Source organism: Dipteris shenzhenensis, chromosome 19 (assembly GCF_047967505.1).
Source record: "Dipteris shenzhenensis isolate YYH24624 ecotype China chromosome 19, Dip_SZ_1.0, whole genome shotgun sequence".
In the NCBI taxonomy this organism is placed as follows: Eukaryota; Viridiplantae; Streptophyta; class Polypodiopsida; order Gleicheniales; family Dipteridaceae; genus Dipteris; species Dipteris shenzhenensis.
In genome coordinates this window covers 6,222,793-6,250,747 of record NC_141614.1, presented here as the reverse complement: position 1 = coordinate 6,250,747, position 27,955 = coordinate 6,222,793, and the positions used below count along the sequence as shown (strand labels likewise).

General features: G+C 42.7%; 1 protein-coding gene across 1 annotated transcript; it reads left to right on the top strand.

Annotated features, from left to right (window-relative positions):
- The first annotated feature begins 22,059 nt into the window (after window positions 1-22,059).
- On the top strand, window positions 22,060-25,829 carry LOC147889985 (RING/U-box protein). The gene is made up of 3 exons (XM_087390714.1): window positions 22,060-23,102; window positions 23,438-25,082; window positions 25,211-25,829. The coding sequence occupies exons 1-3, from the start codon at window positions 22,089-22,091 to the stop codon at window positions 25,408-25,410; spliced, it is 2,859 nt and encodes a 952-aa protein (XP_087246840.1). The 5' UTR covers window positions 22,060-22,088; the 3' UTR covers window positions 25,411-25,829.
- Window positions 25,830-27,955: the final 2,126 nt, after the last annotated feature.

Here is a 27,955-nt window from a genome sequence, read left to right as displayed (position 1 = left end):
GGAACCCCCGACCCAGCAAATCTGAGGAGTACGATACCTCCTAATGCTGGCCTTCTACGAGCTTGGAAACATAGAAATGCAAATGCTCTATGTGCCTTGGTTACAAGTACTACTGATAGTGTTTTGACCTTGATTCAGCATACATCTAAGGCTACTATGGCTTGGAACATATTGAAGAGTCAGTATGAGATGCAGAATCAGACAAGGATCTAGAACTTGGAGAATCAACTCGTAGCTGAGAAGTTTAATGAAGGAGAGACATCGGAGGCATTCATAACCTGAACCAAAAATCTACGTGACCAGATGGCTGGTGCTGGGATACAAAAGACTAGCGAAGAGCTAGCTCGGCAGTGTCTCTGGATATGTCCACCAAGGTCTGATGGAATGGTAACAACGCTTAACACTCAGGTGAGACCTCAACCATTGTCATTTGAGGAGTTTTGTGATTTACTTATGGAGGAGGAGTTGAGGCTTAAAGCTTGAGATGGAGGCGGCAATGGGGATGCTGCATTCTTTGCCACTGCAAAAGGCAAAGGTGGTTCCTCCACCAAAGGCGAGTCCTCTACTAGTGGTGACAACAAGAAGAAGGGTGACAAGAAGAAGTTTCAGGGAGAATGCTTCTACTGCAAGAAGAAGGGCCATATGATTGCAGATTGTTGGCTCAAGAAAGCAGATGAAAAGAATGGTACCCTGAAGAAGACAATTAAGGGGAAAGAGACAGCTAACACAGTGGAAGCAGAGTTGGATCTATTTTTTGCCATTGAGGAAGAGTGTTCCTCAGTTCAAGAAGCTTCAACCACTGATTCATGGGTGTTGGATAGTGGTGCCTCTCGTCACATGACCTGCAAGAAGGGTCTATATTGTTCCATGCAGCCTCTACAGGAACCCATCAATGTGACGATTGGTAATAATGCAAAATGCCCTATTGAGGGTACAGGTACAGTTTCATTTGTTTCTATAAATGGAGATGTTAAGAAACTATCTAATGTGATGTATGTTCCACAAATCAAGAGAAATTTGCTATTAGTGGCTTCCATAATTGACCTTGACCATGAGGTGAGGTTCAACAAGATAAGACCAAAAATTTTGGATAGTGCAAGCAATCTTGTTGGCATAGGAGTAAGGAGGAACAACCTGTATGAGCTAAGTGCTCTTACAACCACCGCTGGAGTGGGCACAAGCAGACTTTGAAATAAAGATTCAACCACATCGAATTTGCAGTGCTGAAGGAGATGCAAAAGCAAGGTATGGTTGCTCAGTTACCTGCAGTCACAGAAATCAAAGAACCATGTGAAGCTTGCATGATGGGCAAGCAACATAGAAAGGCATTCCCACAAGAAAGCAAGAATAGAGCAAATGCTCCTCTAGAGTTGGTGCATGTTGACTTCTGTGGTAAGATGCCTACACAGGCCTTGGGGGGATCTTCCTATTTTTTATTGATTGTCGACGACTGTAGTAGGAAGATGTGGGTGTACTTTCTTCGTGAAAAGGCTCAAGCTTTTGGTAAATTTAAAGAATGGCTACAACTTGTTGAAAATGAAACAGGGAGAAAAGTGAAGAAAATTAGATCGGATGGTGGTGGTGAGTTTGTTTCTATAGAGTTTGGAGACTTTTGCAAGAGCAAAGGGATCAAGTGACAAACGATGACACCACATAGCCTCAACAAAATTCAATTGTTGAACGCCGAATGCGGACCACCATGGAGATGGGGAGGTGTGTGTTGAAAGGTTCTGGACTGCCAAACCACTTTTGGGCTGAGGCTATCAATACTGCAATTTACATCCTTAATCGCAACTATACAAAGGCACTCAAAGGTAAAACACCACATGAGGCTTACAGCGGTAAGAAGCCATCTATCTCCCACTTGAGAACATTTGGGTATGAATGCTATGCGCATGTACCAGATAAAGAGAAAAACAAGCTACAACCAAAAAGCACTAAATGTATCTTCTTAGGCTATTGTGATGAGAAGAAAGCCTATAAGTTGTATGACCAAGAGGCAAAGAAGATCATAGCGAGCTGCGATGTGGTGTTCAGGGAGCAACCACATGCAGTGGAGATAGAGAAGAGCTCTTCCACTTTATCATCAAGCGAAGAGATAATTCACTATGGACCTATCCCAAGAGCTATAAAGGAGGAGGAAATATTAGATGATGAATGTATAAGTCACCAACCTGTTGTTACACCACCGAAAAAGCCATTGCCGCAATGGGTAAGGTAGCTCTGCGACCATGATAACCAGATGCCTATGTCTATTGAGCAACATGCAGATGGACCAAGGTGGTCTCAGAGAATCGAGGAGCAAAGGAGGGCTTCTGCTCACATAGTTAATATGGCCTTGATGGCTGAGATTATTATAGAAGTAAAGGAGCCTACGAGTTTGGAGGAAGCACTTGTAGACCGAGATTGGAAAAATGCTATGCAAGTAGAATATGACAGCATCATGAAGAATGAAACTTGGGAGTTGGTAGATCGACCACCTAACAGAAAGGTTATTGGCACCAAGTGGGTTTGGAAGGTAAAGTACAAGGCTGATGGGACTTTGGAAAAGTACAAAGCCAGATTGGTTGCACAAGGATTTTTGCAGGTTGAAGGGTTTTATTTTCAAGAATCTTTCGCTCCAACTGCTAGAATGACCACTATTCATACAGTATTATCAGTGGCTGCTCATAAAAAGTGGCTAGTTTATCAAATGGATGTTAAATCAGCATTCTTGAATGGTGACCTCAAGGAGGAGGTGTACGTGGCTCAGCCACCTGGGTTTGAGGCCCCCCGTTCTGAGAACAAGGTATGTAAGCTAGAGAAGGCTCTGTACGGGCTAAAACAAGCCCCAAGAGCATGGTATCAATGGATAGACAAATTCTTTCATAAATTAAACTGCAAAAGATGTGCCTCAGATGCTAATTTGTATGTGTATAGGAAAGGTGAAAAATCTACTATTATTGTTCTATATGTGGATGATCTCCTTATTACAGGTGACTGTGAAGACATGATCTAGTAGACAAGAAAGGCATTGAGCACTGAGTTTGAGATGACAGACTTAGGCTTGATGCACTACTGTTTAGGGATTGAAATCTGGCAAGGAGGCAAGATCTTCATCTCTCAACATAAATATGCAAGGGAGATCTTGAAGGCATTTGGTATGTTCGAGTGCAAGGAGATAGCTACACCTATGGAGGTAAATGCGAGGCTATCCATGGAGGATGCCTCACCACAAATAGACATTGGGAGGTATAGGAAGTTGGTCGGCAGTCTCATCTATCTGTACAACACCAAACCAGACATTAGTTTTGATGTTGGCATTTTGAGCAGGTTCTCCAATAAGCCTCGGGAGATTTCTCTAATGTCATGTGCTGATAGAATATGTGGTTGTCTCAGTAAGTTATTGAATACAAATTTGTTGTGTTTGGTCTTCATGGAGTTTGTATAAAACAAATGGGGGATGCTTATTTTGTCTGGTGGTTCCTTCAAGTGTGCTACATTCAAACTGTCAATGTCCATGTCATTCTGTGTCCCTGTGTGGATCTTGTTCAATATTGTTAAGAAGTGTAGATTGTCTCGTCACATTGGTTGTTGTAGTTTGTAGTATTGGACATGTGTTCTCCAAAAAGAACCTAGCATAGATGTTGCGGCCAATTGTCCACTAAAGATCCAGGAGTCTTTCATTGGGCTTGCTTGACACAGGTCACCACAAAGCAGGATGTCAACACTACCAAAGGGTTCTTTGTGGTTGTGTTTTATTTCTTGCATGCACATGTCTGCTACCAAGAAAGTATTTAAACCAAGTAGAGAAACTTCAACTATCATTACTAGTTCCACGTCTTTGTATTGAGCAGCTAAGTTTGTAGTTTTTCTTATGAAAGACTTGTGTATGTGCTTGTTAGCAAAGGCAAGTGAAGGGCCACATGTACTGTGCTTCCACCAATTGTTCTTACTGCCTTTCCAGTGTATGCCAAGAGTAGCGCCTTGGGAAGGTCAACGTCTTTTGTATTTTTATGTGAGTAGTAACGAGGAAGTGCCTCTATGATTGCTAGAGTGATGAAGGTTTTGCCAATTCCTACATTTCGCGATATGAATAGCTAGAACGGTTTGCCTGGTTGTATTCTTTTCTTGAGCATAATATCTTCTATGATGAGCCATTGCTCGACATTCATTCTTCACAGAAGCATGTAATATGTTTCATTTGACAAAGTTGTTTGCTTACATTGTTGGAGGATGGGTAGGTCCCTCTTTTTCTGGTTGTGTTCATTTCATTTACTAGGTCAAATCTTCCTGTTGAATCTATAGCTCCCCCCAGAGCTTGAATCGGTGAGGATGTTTGTGTTATTGTTGCTTGATGTTGTCGGATGTGATTGCATTTTATCAAATATACTGTGTTGTTGGTCGATTTTTTCTTGGTGTTGTTTGTACATATCTTTTGAAGTTGCAAATTCATTGTTTAGTGTATGCTCAACAAACCGAAATGGTAGATATAATAGGCATAGTTCTCTGTAATGGTTTTTAGGGTCTTTCACTTTGTTGTACTTGTTGAATCTTATTATTCTTGCATGTTTTCTTTTTTTGGTGGTTCCCCTTTGTATTGTGTGATTGCTCGCAAAAGATGCCAAACAAGTATCTTGAAAGTCTTGCCGCCTGTTAGCGTATTTTGCAATAATATCATCAAAGAAGATATCAGACTAGTTGCTCAAGCAGTGTGTGCCATTTTAGAAGTAATGTCCTATTCTCACGAGAGCTTATGTTTATCTAATGAACTCCCTTGTTGTACTTGTGAAAGGGAGTGATAAGCACAAGTACACCACTTGCTGTGCACTGATGTGTTGTGTATTAAGAATGGCATTGCCAACTTTTCATACGTGCTCATCTGTAGCAGCGTTTGCCTAAAAACTTTGAATAATTGCACCTTTGACAGCGTTGTTGGTCTCTTTGTCAATCTTGTAATGTACGATGTAGAGTAAGATGCCACCCCATGAGGATTTAGAATGAACTAGACATCGGTATTTGCTCCCTAGAGATTTATCAATGTTGGTTTGAAATTGTTAGTGTAGACATCCTTTGGCTCTCATTTCAAAAATATTTTCGGTTGTGAAATGTTGCTTCTTAGTGCTTGTTCGTACTCAAGACTTGTCATTGAAATTTTATGTAAGAACTCGTGGAAGGTTAACATAGTAATCATCTCATCTTGCAAAGCTTCGGCTATCTTCTTAAGTTTTTTATCCAAAGTGTCTGTTTCTAGATCTTTGAGTAGATGTGTATCGACGGCACTTGTCACGGAAGTGTTGCAAATTGTCGATTCATTGCAGTGCAGCTCTCGCATGTGTTCCAACCAAATATTGTTCACTTTGACATTGCTTTTAATGTATAGGGAATTGCTCAGCATTTTACTAATGGTTGTCACCATGGTATAATGTAGGCTACTAGAGTACTCCACTTTACCAATTTTAATGCGTAATTCAGTAAGTACGAATGTGATTCTTGTGGAGGCACACATGTTAGTCATGACCCATCACATCCTTTCTACTACACTTGCAATAGTGTACATCTCATCAAGCAAGTGCCTTTGTAGGCTGCATCATTCTATATGAGGGCTTTAATGTCATGGTCCAAATCCAAGGGACCCATGTGGATAATTTTATTCACCTAGAAACTCCTTTCTTACAGTTGCATTGTGAAAGTGTTTTTTGTGTCTCCACTGGTTGTCTACTCCTCAAAGAACTTTGTCATCTCCTCCTGGTACTGTGTCTATAAGAAAATTTTATGCTTAAGTACTTGGGGAGGAAGCCAGTGTTTGGCTAGAAAATCCAAGGCATTTGCCACGTGCACCATGTTCTCTCTTAAGACTTGCCATTAGGACTCGCCGATCATAATGATTATCTTGAGTTGACAATGGATTAAGGGGAAATGGTTTAGCATGAGGAAGTATTTGTAGAGGCAAGGGGGGCAAGGGCAAGGTAATGGTTATGGTTAGAGTTGTACAACCCCTCTACTGCTTGAATTGTTGCCCGACTGGATTCTGTGAGGGTAGCCCAAATTTTTCCCTTATCTACTCCCTCATCCTCTCTTTGCTCTTTGGGCACAGCCTCCTCTTCCCTCTTCTTGGGCATTCCATTGCCTTCTTTCTCCTTAGTAGATTTTGTGGGGGTTAAAGGTCATTGTGCCTTTACCCCGGTTATGTACAATACTCAAACACATATATAAATGAATGAAAAAGAAGATTAGGGTGGTTCTACACCCACCAAAACTTGTGTGGCTCTCTGTCTCTGTCTCTCCCTCTTCCATTCTTGCTTCTGTTGAGAGCACTCTCAACTGGTATCAGAGCCCGAGTGATCTAGCTGAGCGTGCGTGAATGCTGGAAGCTCAGTAGCTCTGTGGGAAGCTTTGTGGGTGACTTTACTTGCATCCGAGTGCGCAGAGACCTTGGAGGAACCTTTGGAAAAGTCACTTTGGCTTTGCGAAGTGGTTTTGAGAGCCTGTTAGGAGTTTTCAAAGAAAAAGTCGTTTTTTGAGCTTTTCCCTGTTCCGTTCGATGACAGAGACTCCGTATTGACTTGTAGAGGCAACTATTGCTTGCTTTTGGTGTCCACTTCACTTCAGGAGCTTGGAAACACCTTCATTCTTGAATCCGGGATCATTTCATTGGATTTCTGGCTCTCTGTGTCAGTTTCTCCGTTTTTTGCCCGGGATGTTGGAACTCAAGTTTGGAGAAACCATTTGCAGATCTGTCAGTTCCAATGGACTCAGGAGGTCCTAAAACTTCTATGTTGCTCATCATTCGCACTCCGGTGGAGTTTACAAACAGCTCTGTTTCCAAAAACGTTTTTCAGTCCGTGTGTTGGACCCAGTGATTGAGACCATGGTTTCCAAAACCGTCTGTCCCATTGCGTTCCGGACGCCCAAAAACCCTTACCTATCAGTTCTTGTGCGATTCGGTGGAGGATTTTCAGAGTTATAGATCTCTGTGTATTCGATTTCGTCTCTCTGTTATGCATTTTTCATTCTAAGGTTTTGAAACCTTAGATTTATGCCACATGGCAGTGGATAAGTGTTGACTCCCATTTCTCACTCATCAGTTGGGATTTTGGAGTTCTGGCAGAAGAGAGATATTTGCAGATTTTCTTGCTAAGTCCGATTATGCAATGGCGCCCATGTTTTCAGGCATCTCAAGTTTTATTTTCAGTAGCGGTCATTACCGTGGGACTATGATTTTTTGAGCATACCTTATGCAGATCACTCTGGTTGTAGTTTGAGCAGTGTGCGCTCATTCGTGGTATGCATTGGGTTGCAGTGGATGATTTATAGGCCATTTGGATGCATTACGGTCCTTATTAGATGCGCTAATAGACCCAAATTGCCTTGTGGGATGCTATTTTTTATGGACGCTTTGCACATGGATGCTATTTTAAGCTGAGGGACAGCTTTGACACATTGCAGGTGATGCACTGATAGTGCTATACTCTCTTGGATGAGATATTATTGATGCATATGCCAGTGGACGGTGTTTATGCTTGAGTCATTTGGCACTTATTGGCATTTTCTTTTGGGCCAGATTTGCTCATATGGATGCATAGTATATGCACATGAGTCAGATGCATCTTTTGATGCTTTGAGCTTTGAGTTTTGGTGATATTTCAGTCTATTGTGGCATACACATTTGGGTGCACTTGGTATTTGGTGTGATTCTCTCTTGCAGGCACTAGCATTTGGGATTTTGTTTCATTTGCATCATGGCATCCTCTTCCATGTCTGAAAAGGAGTTTTTCATCATTAAAAAGTTTGATGGGACAAACTTTTCTTTGTGGAAAGAACAAATAAGGGATGTGCTTATTCAAAAGAAGTAGATTAAACCCTTGGCAGGGATTGAAGCTAAGCCTGCAAATATATCTGAGGATGATTGGAATGAGTTGGATGCATTAGCAAAGTCTACTATTAGACTTCATCTTGCAGAGTCAGTTTATTTCACAGTAGTAAATGAGCAGACTACGGAAGATTTGTGGAAGAAACTGTGTGCCACTTATGAGAAGGAAACTGCCTCTAATAAAGTTTACCTCATGAAGAGGTTGTTTGAGTTGCTGCAAATGAAGGAAGGCGTCTCCATTGCTTCTCACTTGAATGAATTCAATATTATTTTCAGCCAGCTTCAGGCTCAAAAGATGAATTTTGATGCGGAGACTAAGGCAATATTTCTCTTATGTTCATTGCCATCCTCATGGGATACCTTCCGTACAGCTGTCAGTAACTCTGCACCTGGTGGAGTACTGAAATTTGATGATGTTGTGGGTAGCTTGTTGGCCGAGGAGATTAGACGGAAGTCTATGGACTGCAACAAGCAAGATGCATCCTTAAATGTGCAAAGGGGCAGATCACAGTTCAGGGGGAAGTCCCAAGAAAGAGGGAAGTCTCGTAGCAAATCCAGGGCACGGAACATTGAGTGTTACCACTGTGGCAAGAAGGGCCATATGAAAAAGGATTGCTACAAGCTGAAAAGAGAGCAAAAGGATAAGAAAAAGAATGCAAATTGGGGTGCAAATCAGAAGGAAGAGAGTCCAAGGGAGGACAAAGGAAAAGTGAAGATCGAGGAGATCAATGCAGTCACACATGATAGTGACAATGACGTTCTCTTCATGTCTAGTTTATCTGCAGAGTTGCTTACCACTTCAGATGATGCATATTCCCAGGATTGGATTTTGGATTCTGATGCTTCATTCCATGTTACTCCTCATAGGGAATGGTTCTCCACTTATGACAGTGGAAAGACAGGTTGTGTGCATCTTGGAAATGACTATGCATGTGACATAGTGGGAGTAGGTGACATAAAGTTTTCTTTTGCAAATGGGTCTGCATTTATTTTGAAACATGTGAGACATGTGCCTAAGCTGACCAAGAGTCTTATTTCAGTGGGTCAGCTAGATGATGCTGGTTTTCATACCACTTTTGGCTTTCAGAGTTGGAAAATTCAAAAGGGCTCTATGCTTTTGGCCAGGGGTGCCAAGTGTGGGACTTTGTATCCCTTACATGTATCAGGGATATTTGATCATGTTGTTGCAATAACCGAGTAGCCAAGCACTTCTTTGTGGCATTGCAGGTTGGGGCACATGAGCCAGAATGGAATGAAACTCTTATGCCATTTGGGTTATGTACCGCATTTGAGTTTCTCTTATTTTGAATTTTGTGAGCACTGTCTCTATGGGAAGCAGACTAAATCAGCCCATAAAAGAAGGGGAAAGAAAGAGTTTGAAATGCTTGATTTGGTGCATTCAGACGTATGTGGTCCCATGCTTACACGGTCATTAGGCGGGGCTAAATACTATGTGACATTCATTGATGATGCAACTGGGAAAGTGTGGGCTTATGCTATAGCTCAGAAGAGTGATGTGTTCCAGGTATTTCAGAAATGGCTGGCCTTGGTTGAGAATCAGTCAGGTAGAACACTTAAATGCCTACGGACTGACAATGGTGGAGAGTATCTCTCTCATGACTTTCAGCATTTCTGTGATACACGTGGGATTAAGAGGGAGCTCACATCCCCTCGTACTCCAAAGCAAAATCCAGTTGCAGAAAAGATGAACCGTACCATTCAAGAAAGGTTGCAATGCATGCTTTCCAATGCAAGTCTTTCTGGTGGTTTTTGGGCTGAGGCAATGAAGACTGCAGTGCATGTGATCAATAGATCACCTAGTAAGAGTTTGGAAGGTGGTATTCCTGAAGAGGCATGGAGTGGCAAGAAGCCCTCTTACTCTCATTTGCGTATATTTGGGTGTGAGGCATATGCACATGTGCCAAAAGAGCTTCGAAAGAAGCTAGATCCTAAGTCTAGGAAATGCATCTTTCTGGGTTATGGTGAAAGTGGAGAGATGGGCTATCGTCTCTGGGATCCAGAAGCAAAGAAGATCATACGCAACCATGATGTGGTCTTCAATGAGAAGAAGATGCATAAGGCACCCATGAGGGATGTGGAAATGAGGAGAATCACTTCCCAGGATGTGAATCCACCTGCATATGTTGATAGACAGCAAGCTGTCCATGCACCAAATGTGCAAGAAATGGTACCACCAAGTACTCCCACAAGTATACAATCAAGGGTAGATGATGGATCATCTATTGGTGGAAATGATGAGCCAAATGTGGCTGATATGCAAATGGGACAGCAAGCTGAAATGCCCTTGAGAAGATCATCTAGAGTGTCTAGACCGCCTGATAGGTTTGTTCCAGAGGTAGACTATGTGATGCTTACTGATTGCGGGGAGCCTTCTTGCTACAGAGAGGCTATGATGCGTGAGGATCAACGTAAGTGGGATTATGCTATGCAATCAGAGATGCAATCAGAGATGAGTTCACTTAAGAAGAATAAGACTTGGGACTTGGTTTCTTTGCCACATGGAAAGAAAGCATTGCCATGTAAATGGGTCTACAAAATGAAGGTCACAGGTGATGATGTGCCTAGGTACAAGGCCCGTTTGGTTGCTAAAGGGTTCAAGCAAGAGAAGGGTGTGGACTTTGATGAGATATTCTCTCCGGTTGTGAAGATGACCACACTTAGATGCATGCTTGGACTAGTGGCATCAGAGGATATGGAGCTTATGCAAATGGATGTCAAGACAGCTTTCTTGCATGGGGATTTGCATGAGAAAATTTACATGGTGCAACCGGAAGGCTTTGAAGAAAAGGGGAAAGAGCATTTAGTTTGCAAGCTGAAGAAGAGTCTCTATGGTCTTAAGTAAGCACCTAGAGAATGGTATCAGAAGTTTGATGCTTTCATTCGGTCCCAGGGTTTTAGGAGTGAAATTGACCACTGCCTCTACACTAAAAGGGCTAAGGATAATAGCCTGATAATCTTGGCACTATATGTGGATGATATGCTATTGGCTAGCAAGAATACTTATGAGCTAGATGCATTAAAGGCCAAGTTGCATGAGGCCTTTGATATGAAGGATTTGGGAATTGCAGGTCATATTCTTGGTATGCGCATCACGCGTGATCGGAGTAGGAAACTCCTTTGGCTTTCACAAAAAGAGTATGTTACAAAAGTATTGCAGCGTTTCAATATGGAGGGGGGGAAGGCAGTGAGTAGTCCATTGCCTCCATATGTGAAACTGAGTCATACAGATAGTCCCAAATCAAATGAGGAGAGGGCCATGATGGCCAAGGTTCCTTATGCATCAGCAGTTGGGAGTCTTATGTATGCTATGATAGCTACTAGACCAGACATTGCATTTGCAGTGGGAGTTGTTAGCCGGTATATGGCTAATCCAGGAAAGAGGCATTGGGAGGCAGTTAAGTGCATCATGAGATACATGAAGGGTACCAAGGAGATGTGCATCTGCTTTGGTAAAGGAGACATGCGTGTACTTGGGTACACAGATTCAGACTATGCAGGGCATGTGGATAGTAGGAGATCCACTTCTGGTTATGTGTTCACCTTTGCAGGTGGTGCAGTGTCGTGGATGTCTCGCGCACAGAAGTGCGTTGCTTTGTCTACCACAGAGGCTGAGTATGTTGCAGCCACAGAGGGTTGCAAGGAGGCTATATGGCTTGATCGGCTAGTGGGAGATTTGGGGATTCATACAGGTGTACCGACATTGCATAGTGATTCCATGAGTGCTATTCAGCTAGCACAGAATCCGGTCTTTCATGCAAAGACCAAACACATTGAGCTTAGGTACCATTTCATCAGGGAGGTACTTGAGGACAAGCGCATAGAGATTGTCAAGGTTCATACAGATGATAACCCTGCAGATATGCTGACGAAGAGTCTACCTAGTCAGCGGTTTGAGTATTGTCGTGTATTGATGGGCATTGGATAGTATGCTCACTGGTTGTTCTCCCTTAAAGGCACATTGTCATTTAAGTGGGAGGTTGTGGGGGTTGAAGGTCATTGTGCCTTTACCCCGGTTATGTACAATACTCAAACACATATATAAATGAATGAAAAAGAAGATTAGGGTGGTTCTGCACCCACCAAAACTTGTGTGGCTCTCTGTCTCTCTCTCTCCCTCTTCCATTCTTGCTTCCGTTGAGAGCACTCTCAGATTCTAGTGCCAATTCCTCGAAGCTGTCATTCCCATTGTTCCACTTTGGGTTTCCTTCCTTCTTCGGAACCACATGAGCATCCCCTTCTTTAGCATGATTATTCTACATTAATGGGCCCGCAAGGTTTGAATTACCACATGTCAGCTTGTCATGCATCTTTTCCATTGTTACTAAACAGCTAACTGGCACTCTGGTTGGCATGAAATTCACCAAGGCATTATCAACATGATGGAATGATCTACATCCAAGTCTTGTTTGTTAGAGGAACCCACTACTCGATACGACTCTCATACAACTTCAGTTTGCTCCCATTATATAACTTAGGGAATACATTCCCTTGCAAATCTTCAAGTTGAATTATCCCATTGGGAAATAATTTAGTTAGTGGGTAATTTGAAATTCGTTTTGAGAGGCCCCAACTTAGCATTGTAGAGTAATATGAGCATAACCTATTGACAATTTTGATCACTCACTCGACTAACTCAAAAATGCTCAGTTTAATTCCTTACCCAGTGCTATACTTCATGAAGATGCTTGCTCTTGCAATCCTAAGATAGGTGTGCTTAGGTGTAGAACACGTGCCAATGATTAACACTCAGAGGTCAGGGCTAGCTAATGGGGAAGAACCATGTGGTGACGGGAGAATAGTGAGTTACTACACACACTTAATACTTAGAGAAGTATTGCAACAAGTAGAACCAAAGAGATAGTCAATTTCTCATTCATTGAAGCAAAGTCAATTGATACAACTAAGCTGCCTTGGCTTGCAATGAACACTCCTCCCTAACCTATCAACTTAGGTCAGAGGAAGAGAACTCGGCACACTGTTCTCTCTTATTCTCCTCCTTGTTTGTTACAACTGCATTTCTACCTAAAGAACCACCTTATATTTGAGTGTGTGGTTGGTGCGCCAACCGCTACTCACCTATAGGTTGATTGCCAGAATCAACTGCACCTCTTGCTCTGCAAAACATGTGCTCGACCTCCTCCACCGCTTCTTGCTCCTAATCGAGGTCGATGCTTGGTAAGCACGTACAAGTTAGCCTAACCCAAGGCTAATACCTTGCCTCGTCTATCCTTTCCTATGTCCTCATGGACTGGTAGGGACTAAAAGTTGCTCGAAGGAGGATGCTCACGGATTGAACCCATAGGGTCGTCGGTGCCTTTGTCATATGGGAGGTCAGGAGACGAACAGGTTGTTAATATGACCTAGCTTCATTTGTAGGAGCTAGTCAAGGAGGGGAACATGGTGGCTCAAAATTTCACCCCTTGGTGGCCAGGGATAGACACTGCTAATGTCCACTGGTGGGCGATTGGGTTTAGCAAGCCAGAGTCTAGGGTCCACCGGTTGGCCAGGGATAGACATTACTAATGTCCACCGATGGGTGCTAAGTTCGTGGGTGCTCGAGTTTAGCAAGCTAGTCCAAGGTCCAAGCTTCAACCACTCAGTCTTTAAATGGAACGTCGATACCTAACATCTCAAAATTTGTATGATACCGCTTCAACTGGCTGACTCACTCCTACCACTTGATCCCTGGATCCTTACACAAATCATGTATGTTATCACGCATAGACTAAGCCTTTGCTACATGAATATCGATTAGTTCTCGAGTTCTCCCAAAAGCTTGCCGTAGTAGATGGGTAGCTCGACCATTGTAGGCTTGGGCAGCTACCATACCCGCGCGAGAATGTTGACCTGTGCCCGATCTTGAATCTGTTGTGCTACCTCTAAGCGTGCTCCTCCACAAAATGGTTGAAATCTCAAATTGCCTTTTCATATACTGAAATAGCCCCGTTCAAAATTTCTTGGTGCATGGAGGGTACAGTAAACACTTCATTCGCTCCTAGTTGCCGATAAACCTTGTAATGTATAAGCATCTTGTCCCTACTCAGAATATGCCACAAAACTTTTGTGGTAGCCATAGCAACTGGGAGACCCTCATCTAGAAAAATCAATTCAACATCAGTGATCCGCTCCATTTGCACCTCCTTATCTGACACCTCGGCCAAAACTTAGATCTACACTGATACATCAAAATTGCAATCTATTCGTATCTCTTGCTTGGTATATGTTACCTGGCTCGAGTGCAGGATCAGTACAGTTTGGGCCGTGACCCCTTCTAGCCCCTTTATTTGTGTTGTCCTTCCCTCGATCGAGGAATGTTGGCCCGAGGTACCTGCCTGCTTGCTTGGAATTGACTGTTTGAGCCCACTAGTTTGTCCATCAGCTCCTATCATTCTTTGGTGGGGCTATCTACAAGGTGGGTTGCTAGGATGTTCATCAGGTACCTAGAGGAAGAAGATGATTTGCTTGAGTTGTTGATACTTCCCCAGTTTCTTGAAGCTACGTATTCTCCTCTCGTAGTGTCTACCCTTGTGCTATCGCATCCCTCAGGTGCACATTTTCCTATTCTAGCACCTCGAATCGGCTTTGTTCCACTTACTGCTTGCTAGCTGAGACTTGTTGTTATAGCTTGTGTAGGGCACTTTACATGGTCAAGTTCTTGGGGAAAATGGACACCACAGTGCCATGGGCCATGCTTGTTAGGTCTTTTTGATGTTCGATCTCACACTGCAGATTCCTATGATCATCCTCAATTTTGAATGCACATACTACAGTGGTGCATCAGCATGGTCCAGGTCATTGTGAACCATCTGTTTGCCTTCAAATTTCTCTTTCAAGGACCTAAACTCCACTACTAGGTCATCTTTAGCCCTATGGAGGTTGGCCATCTGCTCTTCAAAGAACCTGTCAAGTCCTCCTGGTACTTAGCCTATAAAAACAAATCATGCTCCAGTACCTGGGAGGGAATCCAATGGTTGACCAGATAGTTCAAATATTGTGTTGTGTAGACCATGGTCTCTCTCAACACCTGCCACTGACTCTCTGTGACATCGCGGTCCTGATGCTCATCCTTAGTGAGCAGAAATGTCTCTACAGGTCCCAGGCTCTAAAGAGGTGCAAGGGGTGGTGTCAAATTTGCAGTGCGCGCATTGTGAATGTTAGCCATACCAATCCACTGATGTAATTGTGGTCGTATTATAAGCGACGTTTAATTGCAACCATGACTTACACACTGTTGCTTAAGAATCTAGGAAGAACTTGCTAGGCCCTGTCAACATCAGCGAACACATTGATGACACTCTGCCTGAAACTTGCTCATAAAGTGCCATGACAGCCCAAATGATCTCCTGGTCATAACCCAAATCCTGTAGGCAATACGGTGGAGGCCTAGTTGCCCTTTGTATGTTAGCTGCCTTATTTGCACAAAAGGTATTCTTATAGAAATGATCCATTCCTCGACTTTATTGAGGGCAGATGTGTTCATTTTAGGGACCGACATGCTCATATTCCTTTTTGAAAACCTAGGCATCTTGCTGGCATGAATCTGACTGTAGCATAGTTAGCAAGCAAATATTTTCTCTTGGGGTATTGAGATTATTGAGGTCTCCTCTTGCAAGAGTAGTTGAAGATCTGCGTTGACATGCTTTAGCTTCAATTTGAAGTCAATGACCCACACCAAGAACATGCGAAGCATGGTGTGTCTTTGATTTTTCCAAGGTATTGCAATTTTGCTGTTTTGGTTGTTCTTCTCCATTTCAAAGTATTTTGTTCCTTGGAGTTGCATCTACTCAGCACAGCTGTTGTGGGTCACTATTGTTGTTGATTCCCAATGTTCCTTGCTATGCCAAGTTTTTGTCTCTCTCGTTTGCAATGCTTGAACAATACATGATTGTTTTCAGCTTGTAAAACTTGTTGCATATGGCCGCCACATCGTGCTTACTTGTTCTATGGTTGTTGTGATAAAGCATGGCAACGGCTTTTGCTGGCAAGTCCAAATGTTGCTGCAACTGTTCTATCAATTGTGCCTCATCCTCTTTTGCCCAAATGTTGTATGTACGCTTTCTTTATTTGTCAACTAGTGGGGCAATTGTGGTAGGATATGATGTCTCATTTATGAACAATGTGCTTTTATGTTCTTAGACTGCGCTACTTATTCTAGTGCTTGCACAAAGGAATGACCATTGTACACTTGGATAGAGAATGGCCAATAATATGGTGGTGCATGTCAATGGAATTGAAAACCAAGACCTAGTAGGAAGTCGAGATTTGAAAAGCCTACAACGTGTCCTCATTTGAGACAAGTTTGTTGTGTCCACAGTTTTGCAAAAGCTAAGTCACGCTCAACTCAATGTTTTGCTCACAAGCAAGCTGGGCATTGTTTTCTTGGAGAATTTCAAACTTTTTTTTTGTAGGTATACATAGGATACAAAGCTATTAAATAGACCAGTAGGTTGGTGTTGCATGGATGCTCCTTCATAAATTTCCGGTTCCATTGGACATTGTGAGAGTCCAATTCAATTTCTGAGTCCATGGTAAATCCAATCAATTCTCCTTACAAATGCATGATACTTAACATGGGTTTGTGCTTGCAATACTATGCTGTGGTGGAAAGGAAAAACACATTTCTAGTAATGGCAGCGAGCTTATGTACAGTGATTGTTAGCGGGAGAACATGTGGCCCAATGAGGAGCAGAGATACGAAGGGGGAATGAATCAAAAAGTTCTTTGTATCCATACAAACATGAAAATGTACTCAAACTGCGCTTATTGGTGCAAGGTGTAAAGAGATGCGTAAAGAAGAAGCAAAGAAATGAAGTTACAACACAAAGTTTATGTACAAAAGCTCTTTAAAATGAAAATTTACAATGGGAATGATCTCATATGTTTTCTCCTAGTTGTATTCTGTACTAGCAAAACCAACCATATGTATAATGCAATAAAAAGAGAAAGTAGGGAAAGCCTATATGTTGGAATATGGAAGCAAGAACTAGAACTAGAAACTGGAAATGAAATAACAAGACTGAAAGACAAGAAATACCTTGAGAAGAGTGTAGACAAGACACAAGCTAGACTGATAGATTACAATGATGTGACCCATTGAATATATGGGCCAAAGTACAAGACATAAAGCAAGAGTGCTTATGGGATAATTGTAGAAGTGCCACATGGCACACACTCAAGACATAAAGACTAGACTTAGACTTAGACTTAGACAAATGTAGACTAGGAAATAGTACACTTAGTGTGCACTTATCTCCAACACCCTCCTTAAGTGGATACTAGGAGTAAGACAGAAAGACAAGACTAAAAGACAGACATAAAGACTGATAGACTGAGAGACAAGATAGAAAACATGACAGACAAAAGATCCTGAGACACCCCTCCTCAAGTGATATCCTCATATGGGTCCACAAGGGTAGGGACAAGATGGATCTAAAACAAAACACAGTCAGATTGATAAACAGACAGACAAGACTTAGATAGACAGAAGACTGACAGTAGTCAAATAAGAAGACCAAGACACTAGAACCCCTTGACCTACATCATCGGTGGTCAAGGTGGTAGACAAGTCATAGAAGTAATCAGAAAGCCCATTTCTCATCATGTGAGGAAGGAACAGCAGGATCAGCTGATGGAGATGTTGCAGCATCATGGGCTGAGGTAGATGCAGGGGCTGATGTAGAGGTTTTGGAGTAGCAGTCCCTCTCTCGGTATTCACGGCCACAAATGGTGCATGGATGAGCCTTGAAACAATCCTTCTCCATATGATTAGTTTTGCCACAATGGGTGCAAGGCTTTCTTACCTTAGAACTTCCTTTCTTTGCTAAAAAAGCAGTGTCAGTTACCTTTCGTTGTTGAGTTCTTTCTCCTCTTGGAGAGCATTGATGATACCCTCAAGAGAAGGATTATTATGATACTTGAAGGTACTGACAATAGTAGCATAGGTGTCAGGTAAGCTTTTAAGAAGCACAGCAATAGCAATGTCTTCGAAGATGGGAGACTTGACTGACGCAAGCTGAACCATAAGACTGCGAAGATAATTGACATGAGAGGCTATAGTAGCTCCCTGCATATGTAGATCAAAGAATGAGATCATAAGTGCAATCTTAGACTTTTTAGATCGGGCTCCAAAAAGGGTATCCAAAGTGATCCATGCTTGAGGAGCAGACTGTATGTCAGAGATGTGATGAATGTAATCATCTCCAAGGCCGAGCAATATGATAGCATAGGCTTTGTAGTGACAACTTGCTCAGAGGGACCTTCGGGAGCAGCACGGTGAACAATGTCCCAAAGACCTTCTTTCATAAGATGGCACTTGATTTTGATTTGCCAAGTATGAAAGTTGGACCCATTGAATTTGTCGATAGATATGAGAGAATGAGAGGAAGATGCCATGTGGGAAGGTCTTACCTCTTGCTAGGATGCAAGGGCAGTGTCTATTCCCTTACAATATTGTAGAAATAAATGAGAGGAGAGATCCAAGAAGCAGGTTCTCTCACCACTTTGTCAAGGCCATAGCATATGACAGCCCATCGAAGCAGGAGGAACCAGCAAAAAAAGGAGAGACTGCTCAGCAAACTGAAAGAGGCAAAGCACAGTACCTTAATCCCAGGCAGAGGTAGAGGTGCAAAAAGGGCGCAGATCTTCGTGTAGATGGAGCAAATTTCGAACAGCATCTGGAAAAATCGGCCTGTGCAGGTACGGATTCCGTACAGTCGTACGGACTGTACGGATGGCTGAGTACTGATGATGTACGGACGGCTGAGTACTAACGATGTACGGACAGCGAGCGGAGTATGGAGTACGGCCGACGTACAGACGACGTACGGAGTACGGACGACGTATGGACGACGCTGTACAGATAGCACGAGCGGGTGCTAGACTGCGCAGATCTGTCGGTGACAACAGGTGTTGCGCAAATCTGGTGTGACAGCAGGGTGTTGCACAGATTTGGCGCTCAGATCTGTGGCTGAGCTGCACAGATCTGGAGCGCAAATCTGGCGTAGAGATTTGGAGCAGGAATACACACAGTAGAGTCGCGCAGATCTGGAGTGCAATGGCGGGGCAGAAAGAGGGGAAAATGTGAAGAGGGAGCAGATCTGCAGCGGGGGAGAGATCTGAGAAGAGGCAGACTGAGGGGAGAGAAGAGGGATCAACCTAGCTCTGATACCATGTTGGAATATGGAAGCAAGAACTAGAACTAGAAACTGGAAATGAAATAACAAGAGTGAAAGACAAGAAATACCTTGAGAAGAGTGTAGACAAGACACAAGCTAGACTGATAGATTACAATGATGTGACCCATTGAATATATGGGCCAAAGTACAAGACATAAAGCAAGAGTGCTTACGGGATAATTGTAGAAGTGCCACATGGCACACACTCAAGACATAAAGACTAGACTTAGACTTAGACTTAGACAAATGTAGACTAGGAAATAGTACACTTAGTGTGCACTTATCTCCAACACTATATTGATAGTAGAGGTATACCATCCTAAAGCACACTGAACGCCACAAATGTATGTACAATGGATAGTAGTGCAAAAAACGCACTCCAACTACACACTTTTTGTGAATGTAGTAACAAAACTGGAACTGTTCACCTTGAATTCACTAGTGGGCCTTTTGTTAAGAAGCATGGAACGTGTTGCAATGACACTGCAGTTGTGAAATTCCAAGAAAGTGTAGTGGACGCCAAGCACCTCGTCCATATGAGAACCACGAACTTGTATAGCAACCTAGGTGCCATCATGCAAAACACAACCTTTCAGGCAAGGTACTTGCGAAATGCTTTGTATACTATCACAACTATGGCAATATGGTCGTACTGGGTCCTGACTGACTCGAGTGCCCCCAAAAGCATCACAGTGATACTCAACAAGAGGATTGCTGAGACTGAAGAAATGGAGAATGCCAATTACTTGCAAGAGGATAACTCACACTTGGTTTAAGTAATTCTTTGCAGGCAAGGAAATACTTTTACACTAAAGGGAACCATACCTTCTTTCCATAGCCTAGTTGAGAGACTTGACGTATGAATGCATCGTGCAATGTCGTTCAAAGGTTTCCTTTAGGAATCGCCATGCAACATGCAACGAGAAAGAAGATGTCCCCCCTTCTCCAGGAGCTCTCTTTGCAATGGTAGGACCCTCTACTCTGAAAAATTCATTGACTTCGAAAACATCTTTTAGCTGCAAAACGTATGCATGAGGAACATGTGTAATGTGATTGTCTCGGAACATGCTTGGTCCGTCAAGTCGATACACATATAGACAGGATATGGAACATCCTTTTCTTTGAAAGTGCCATATTTGGCAAGCACCTTCCCCTCAAAAGCAAAGCGATGGGGCAAAAATTCCAATAATGCATTTATTGAAAGTACTGGCAAATCATTTGGATTCGGAGGGTTTATGTGGGTAGATGTGATTACTCTACTAGGTCCACTTTCATTGTTGTTTCCATTTACCATATATGTATGGTGATCGAGCTCCAAATTGGCTTTGTGGTGGGTAATTTTCTTTGCTTGCACTTCAACATTTGAACTAGTTGGGGAAAATCATTATTGATTATTATTATGGTATGATCTTTGAATTCGCACGTCTTAAAGCAAAATCCAATGAATTGCATTGATAAAGATCTAAACTCAAAACATTTATGCTTCTCAAATGGATGTGCTCTCTTTTCCTTAGTTACATCTCTTCGAAGTAGAGCATTTGAACTTGGCAATGAGTGCTTTCTTTAATTGGCAATGTATGCTGGAAAAAAAGTATATTGACTATGTATGCTGGAGAAAAAGTATATCATATTTTTTCCGTAGCCCTTGTTAAAAATAAGGTGTTAAGAAAAAATGACATGTACGACTTCCAATTTCCATAAAATAAAAACGATAGCATCTCTTTCTAAAAGAGAAATACATTGGTATGTTTCAAATAAGTGATCCCTCTCTCTTTCAAAAAACTCCTTCGTGAAAAAAGTTTTGAAATTTGCAAAACCTTGTAGGGTTATAATAGTTGTTCCAAATGGAGATCAGGTGAGCATATGTAAACAAAAAAATTCTAAGTGTTTATGACTTTAGAACCATCCTCCTCGTCAGGAATCGGTGCCCTAATGGGTATGATTATCTCGCAATTCAACTTAATATTTTAGCCCCTGTCTTGAGAAAAAAGTGGAGGATTTCAAGGGAAAGAAATAGAAAGTGGAGAATTGGACCAATGATGAAATTTAGGACTTTCACAACAAGGTGAATTTCATTCATGTGGCCTGCCCGAGATGGTGCACAGAAAAGGGAGTGAATCGAAAGTAAGAGAGAGAGAAGAAGAACAACAACAAGAGGGGGGAGAGAGAGAGAGAGAGAGAGAGAGAGAACTTAAAGATGGGGGTACAAATAGCAAGACTAAGGATTTCAAGGGATATAAATAGCAATTGGAACTTTAGCACTATTATAAAAATGCAAATGAAAATAAAACAATTCGGAATTTTCACTTTCAGTACTAAACAACTCGAGCGATTACTAGAGCCTACCCATTGGCAGGCCGGAAAGAGTTTGCATACATAGAAGCTAGGCTATTTTCTCTACCATGAGAGTAAAATATGAAAAAGTTGAATACATTCAAAAGGCCTGCCCTGGAATCTGAGAGAGAGAAGAAGAAGAAGAAGAAGAAGAGAGAAAGGGGGAGAAAAAAATGGGGACAAAAATAGCAAGCACCAATTGGATGAGGACAAAAATAGTTGCCTTGGAAGAAGAATTGGATGAGGACAAAATTACAAGGCACTTGAATATCAACAAGCACGTCGAAAATAGCATTTTATCATCTCCACCAAAACCAACTTGATCACTATAGCCTTTCCAAAAAAAGAAAATTTTGAATTTTGTTCTTAGACGTTTCAAAGGAAAGAAATAGAAAGTGTTGGACCAATGATAAAATTCAGGACTTTCACAAACATAAAATTCTGAATTTTCTCTTCTTAAACCTAGCCAAGAGGGCAGGCCAAAAAGAGACGGTGACCAACATCTAAAAGAGGAACGCAACAGGAGATGCCACGCAAAGCTGCTTATGTTGCACTGTGTGGCCGGCCAGGTTGGCCATGAGGGCTGACGTGGCACTAGGGAGCGGCCACCAGGATTGAGGTCTGTTAACGCACCTGCCAAGTCATCGCGTTCTTCCCGTCTCTTTATTCGTGGCTTCATTTCCTCATACGGCCTTTGAGCTAAAAGTATGGCTTCCTCCTCCCGCACCAAGAAACGCAAGCCCCCATCAAGTCGCAGATCTCTACCCTCTTGTCCTTGCTCTCGCGTCTCGGATTCGTCCGATGAAGACTTCCAGATCGAGGATGCCGATAGCAGCCTCGCCGACGACGATGATGCAGATGCCTCTGACGACCAAGAAGTTCGGTTGCCCTCGCAGACGCGCAGTAAGAGGACGCGCATGGCACCCGCTGGGCGCAGACCCAGAGCAGGCCGACACCTTGCCCGTCCTTCCGATGAGGACTTCCAAATCGACGATGCTGGCATTAGTCTCGACGATGAAGATCGCTTGGCTTCGGAGGAAAGATATCCGAAAGACGAGGATGCTGAGACAAGGGCTCAAGCTGTGAGACGGCCGACTAAGAAATCTCGCCAGTCTAGTGGGCGTTCTCGTCCGAGCCGTCGCAAGCGCCGGTCTGCCCGCAATCGCTCAGACATCGTCCATATCTCTGATGAGGATTTTGAGATCGACGATGAGGATGAGGATGAGGATGTGTCTTTGGACGAAGATGAGGAAGAAGTAGACATGGCTCCAATTGTAACACGGTCCTCCAACAGGTCTCAACATTCTACTCGAATAACGGGACGTAGTGGGCAATCATCATCGCAAGTAGCAGAGGAAGGACAAGAGGAGCCACTTCAAGCAACAGAAAGGGGCATTAACAGTAAGGTGGGCATGGAGGAAGCATCAGAAAAGGGTAAAGGGAAACAAAAACTTGTTGAGACAGAAGCAACAAATACGAGAAGAGAGTTAATAGCGGAGGAATCTGCAGCTATGTGTGGCGTTTGTCTGTCCGAGGACATCGGGATTGAAAGGGGAAAGTTGGACTGCTGCGATCATTTTTTCTGCTTCGGGTGTATCATGGAATGGGCTAAGGTGGAGTCTCGATGCCCAATGTGTAAACAACGGTTTGTTACCATTGTAAGGGCAGGCAGTGCTGCGTCCAAACGGAATAGAACAGTTCGTATTCCCATGCGGGACCAGGTAATCCTCTCTTTTCCATCTTAAAGGAGTACAAGATGGCTTATACATCGCTCATTTGCATCCTTGTCTCGAATCCATGTGTGGCGATTCCCTTGCTTTTGTAGCTTGATCAGCGAAAATTAATCGTTTGAGTTGTTTGGGGCCTCAAGGCTCACATACATCAAGATTATTCTTTTTTCCCCTTACAAATGTTTTGCCTGATACATTATACAATTTAATTGCTTAGTAAAAAAGCAGCACTTTTCGCATTTCAGTCGGAATATGGTTATGACTTTCCTTATTTTTAGGGGGCTTATTAAAATGCACTGCGTGACTTGAAATTTATTATGATGCAGGTTTATATACCTCCAGAAGATGAAGATGTGGCTGTAGATGACCCTTATGCTGATATTGTGTGCATGGAGTGCCAAGAAACAGGGGAAGAGGGGCTTTTGCTGCTGTGTGATCAGTGTGATTCAGCTGCCCACACATATTGTGTGGGCCTGGGAAGGTCTGTACCTCGTGGGGATTGGTTTTGTAGGTCCTGCCAAACCTTAACAGCTGAAAGCTCTGGTAGTGAAGATGATGAAGAGGAAATCGTCTTGGATTACAGTGATGATGATGAAGATTCTGTGTTAAGAGCCATTGTGGCTTCAGCAGATGCTGAAATACAGCATACAACAAGGCAGACAAGGATTCAGAGGGCTTCAACGTCAGCAGCTAGAGCATTACCTTCAGCAGCAAGGAGGGCAAGGTCAGGTGTGAGGAGGAGACTCTGGAGGCACGTATCTAGTCGTCGTAGAAATAGGTTAGCTGCTGCTCCACGGTTGTCACAAGCTGCCAGAGCCCTGATGAGGGATGTGGAACCAGCAGGGGACCAACATTCACATGCGTTAACTACACAGCCTGGTCCAGCAAGGACTGTTCCTCAGCAACGGAGATTGCAAGAAAGGATTCAAATGATGCGTGATAATTGGGGAAACATTCAGAGGGGGACTTTACAGTTCACAGCAATAGGAGTTCAGTCTAGAGCCCCTGCTCGGGATGTGGCCAATGATGAAGGTAGACGATTTGTGTCCCAAGTTGTACAGCCATTGCCAAGGTCTGCCAGTGCAGTAGCTACAACAGAGGAAAACCACAGCAGGACTGTGTTTAACCTTGCTTCTAATTCTGCCAGTCCTGCAACTGCAGGGGAGTGCTCTAGACATCAGGACTGTGAGGTAAAACAAGCTTGGCGCATGATGGATCGTGCTAAATCTTTTTTTTTTGGGACTACTAAAAGTGGTCAACAAAAGTTTGCAAGATCCCAGCAGGATCTCAGAGTTCCTGCCAGGCAGATGAGTAATGAGGAGGTCAGGTCTCCTGTAAGGTCTACAATAAAAGTAAGAGAAGAATCTAATGGTGGGGTTACAAGTAGGACTTCAGACATAAGAATGAAGATATCTAGTTTGCCAAATAGCACGGATAACAATGTATTCATGGATAGCCCTGTGCAAAATAGTGCATGTGACATTGTCTGCAGAACAAGTTTCGGTAGGGAACATGTTTTGGAAGGAGTAGAAAGCGGGCTTCATCCAAACATGAGCAATAGTCAGATGTTTTTCTGCAACTCTGTATTGGAAGGGCGAGACTCAATTGGTAACCTTGGAGAGAGAAGTAAGGAGCAGATTTCACGGTGTATTGTCCCTAGTAGTGTGACCGAAGCAAACGAAACAGCACAATTTGCTGTGGATCTTTCCAGTGAAGTCCCCAGGCCTGTTGGGAAGCAGGAAATAGAAATTCTAAAAAAGAATGACGGCAAGGTAGAAAGGAAGCAGGCAGTCATTAAGCAGGACTTTGAGGCTGGAAAGCTGCCTAAGAAAAATGAAGATTGTGCTGCAGCCAATGCTAGTTCTTCACATGCTTCAGTGGGAGGGGGGAAAAAAAGGGAAGGTTTAAAAGCACGACTTGCGGAGATGGTGAAGACACAGCTTTGGCCTCTTTATCTTTCGGAAGGACTGGGTATGTGCCACATTACCATTCCAAAACATGTGAGGAAGAGAAATGTATGAATAGTTAAATAAGAATATCAATAATTTTATTTGGATCTTTGTGTGCACTGAACTGATCAACTGCTTGTTTGATCTCAGGTAAAGAACAATTTAAAGATATTGCAAGGTCTGCTGTTCACACCCTTTTGGATTTCTGCCGGTTTAATGGCAATTTCAATTCAAATTGCAGTCATGTGGAGTCGCAAGGTGAAAGCATAATAGCAGGCTTTTGTAATAATTGTGTCAAATTGCAAGTGGAGAAAGTTGTCCGGAGTGCCAAAGCAAAAGCTCAGATTTAATGGAGCTTGCTTTTCCTTATTATGAAGGGCCGGAAATGTGACAAAATTCTTGGTCTCCCATTTAGGAGTTCCATAAATTACAGGGTGGCTCTTCTGGTGATCTGGCTTGCTTATTGTAAAACTTTTGCATTCAAGTGCGCACATGCACACATATAGAGGAGGGCACAAATTCCTCATTTCAAGGCTCAAAATTTTTGGAGGTCATGCATCCCTTGGCAATCCCAATTGTGTCTCACTTGCATTCACAAGTTTTCTTTTTTGGAGAAAACATTGTTTAGAGCAGAATCCGCTACCACGTGTGCTGAATCTCAAAACTCAGTGATGCTGTAAAACACAGCTTTCAAGCTGTCGGGATTCGATTGCAGTTTCTGTCCCCCTTTCTAAATTTGTGAAGCTAAGTTCATAGAAATCAAAACCTTTTTGTTACAGCTTGAAAGACCTCTCTCTCTCAAATTGGTGGTGGTAATGCTACACATTGTCTTGGATTTGACTTTTCTTCATTAAAGAGCTGTCACAAGGTTTTCATCACAAACTTGCAAAGCTTGATCAAAAGGTATAGGATTAGGGTTTGGAAGTGATGCTTGTTTTTTGCAGATTGTGGATCAACTAATGATTATCAAACATTAATGGGTTGGTGGGCTTTTATCTTTTTTTGAGTGTGTAGAGGGGGGGGGGAGTTGGGATGACAAAATATTAAGAGGGGAGAGAAGAAGAGTAGAGACGAGGAGAGAGAGAACAGTTAGAGAGTCCACCACAAATGATTATACAAATCCATTTAGGATTAGGATTAGGGTTAGGATATCTAATCCTTTCTTTTATAGCACTCTATTGGGTTAGTGCTATGTACATATGATAACATGATGTTAAGCGATCTCTCAAGACCTTTTCTCAAGATTAACATCATGAAGTAGGTCTTTTTTCAAGATGATGATTTTGGGGAATTCAAGAAGGATTGAATATTACATTCCATCACATCCCTTTAATGAGAGTGTCTTTCTTTTGTGTCAAACCAAGAGCTTGTCGGTGTTTTTTGAAAAGCTATTTATCAAGTGGTTTGATAAAGATGTCTGCAACATTCTCTTTGCTATCATAATGCTACAATGTGATGCCACCAAGTAACACTCTTTCTCAAATGAAGTGCTCTTTGACGTCAATGTGCTTTATCCGGTATATTGGATTCTTGACCAATGCTTGAGCTGATTGATTATCACAGTATATTGTTGTTGGCATTGATTTATCAAAGTAGTATGTTTTTTACAATAGTCTTCTGAGCCATATAGCCTCACATGCACTTGTAGTGTGTCTTATATTTTGCTTCAGTTAAAGACAAAGAAACAGTTCGTTGTTTGTTTGATAATCATGATAAAGAAAAAATGCATATCCTTGTGGATTTCTTGATCTCATGATCTCCGACATAGTCACTGTCACAGTATCCATGCAAGCAGCGCCAAATGTTGGCTCTTTTCCACGGCTTCCGCGGGAAGAGTAGGGTATTATTAGTATGCAGGATTCCGAGGCTTTTTGTCACCTATAAATATATTAGGATTGTCATTTGTAGTATACGTGTAGCTTAGGACCTCGAGTCGTGTTCCGGTGAGAGATGTAGGCTTAAGTGTGGTAAACAAACATAGTACATGTATCATCATGGTTGAGGTAATGAAGCTTCGCTTTCATCTTCATTGGGGGTTACTCGGTTTAGGAGGAGTTTAAGGGTTAGAAGGAGGTTCTAGGGTTTAGAAGAAGGTTCCAAGGTTAGAAGGAGTTCCAAGGTTTAGAAGGAGGTCCAAGGTTTGGAGAGAGGTTCCAGAGTTTAGAAGGAGGTTCCAGAGTTTAGAAGAGATTCCATGGTTTAGAGTAGAGTATATGGTGGAGAACTCATCTCCCTTGTAGATCATGGAGATTAAGGGTTGAGGAACTAAGGGTTTAGGGGGAGAATAGGAGTGGGAGAGGAAGGAGGTGTAAGAGCATGGGGGAAAGAAGAGAGAGGAGGGAGGAGGAGGAGAAGGAGGAGGAGGGAGGAGGAGAAGGGAGGAGGGAGAAGGAGGAAGAAAAGGGAGGAGGAGAAGGGAGGAGGAGGAGGGAGGAGGAGAGGGAGAGGATGGGTTACAAGGTTGGAGGAGAGGGGAGGAGGAGTTGCAAGGTTAGGACATGCTTTTGGACGTGGAGTGCAAGGAAGCATGGACACTTGAGACAATTGCTTGGAATACCAAAGTAGAACTCAACACAATGCCCCAAAGAGTGTGGGCTTCATTCCATTATGGGGTATTTATACAAATTGGAGAGCTTCTCTCTTTGCATGTAGGAATTGTAAGACATTCTCTCTCTACATGTAGAACTTGCATATAGGAGTTGCATGTAGGAGTTGCATGTAGAATTCGCATGTAGGAGTTGCATGTAGGAGTTGCATGTAGAACTCGCATGTAGAACTCGCATGTAGGAGTTGCATGTAGAACTCGCATATAGAACTCGCATGTAGGAGTTGCATGTAGAACTCGCATGTAGGAGTTGCATGTAGAACTCACATATAGAACTCGCATGTAGAAGT

Excerpts from the sequence above, each read along its gene's own strand:
- LOC147889985 (XM_087390714.1), top strand. The coding sequence starts at position 22,089 with ATGGCTTCCTCCTCCCGCACCAAGAAACGCAAGCCCCCATCAAGTCGC. Across the intron at positions 23,103-23,437 it reads GTATTCCCATGCGGGACCAG|GTTTATATACCTCCAGAAGA; the intron begins GTAATCCTCTCT and ends ATTATGATGCAG. Across the intron at positions 25,083-25,210 it reads TTATCTTTCGGAAGGACTGG|GTAAAGAACAATTTAAAGAT; the intron begins GTATGTGCCACA and ends GTTTGATCTCAG.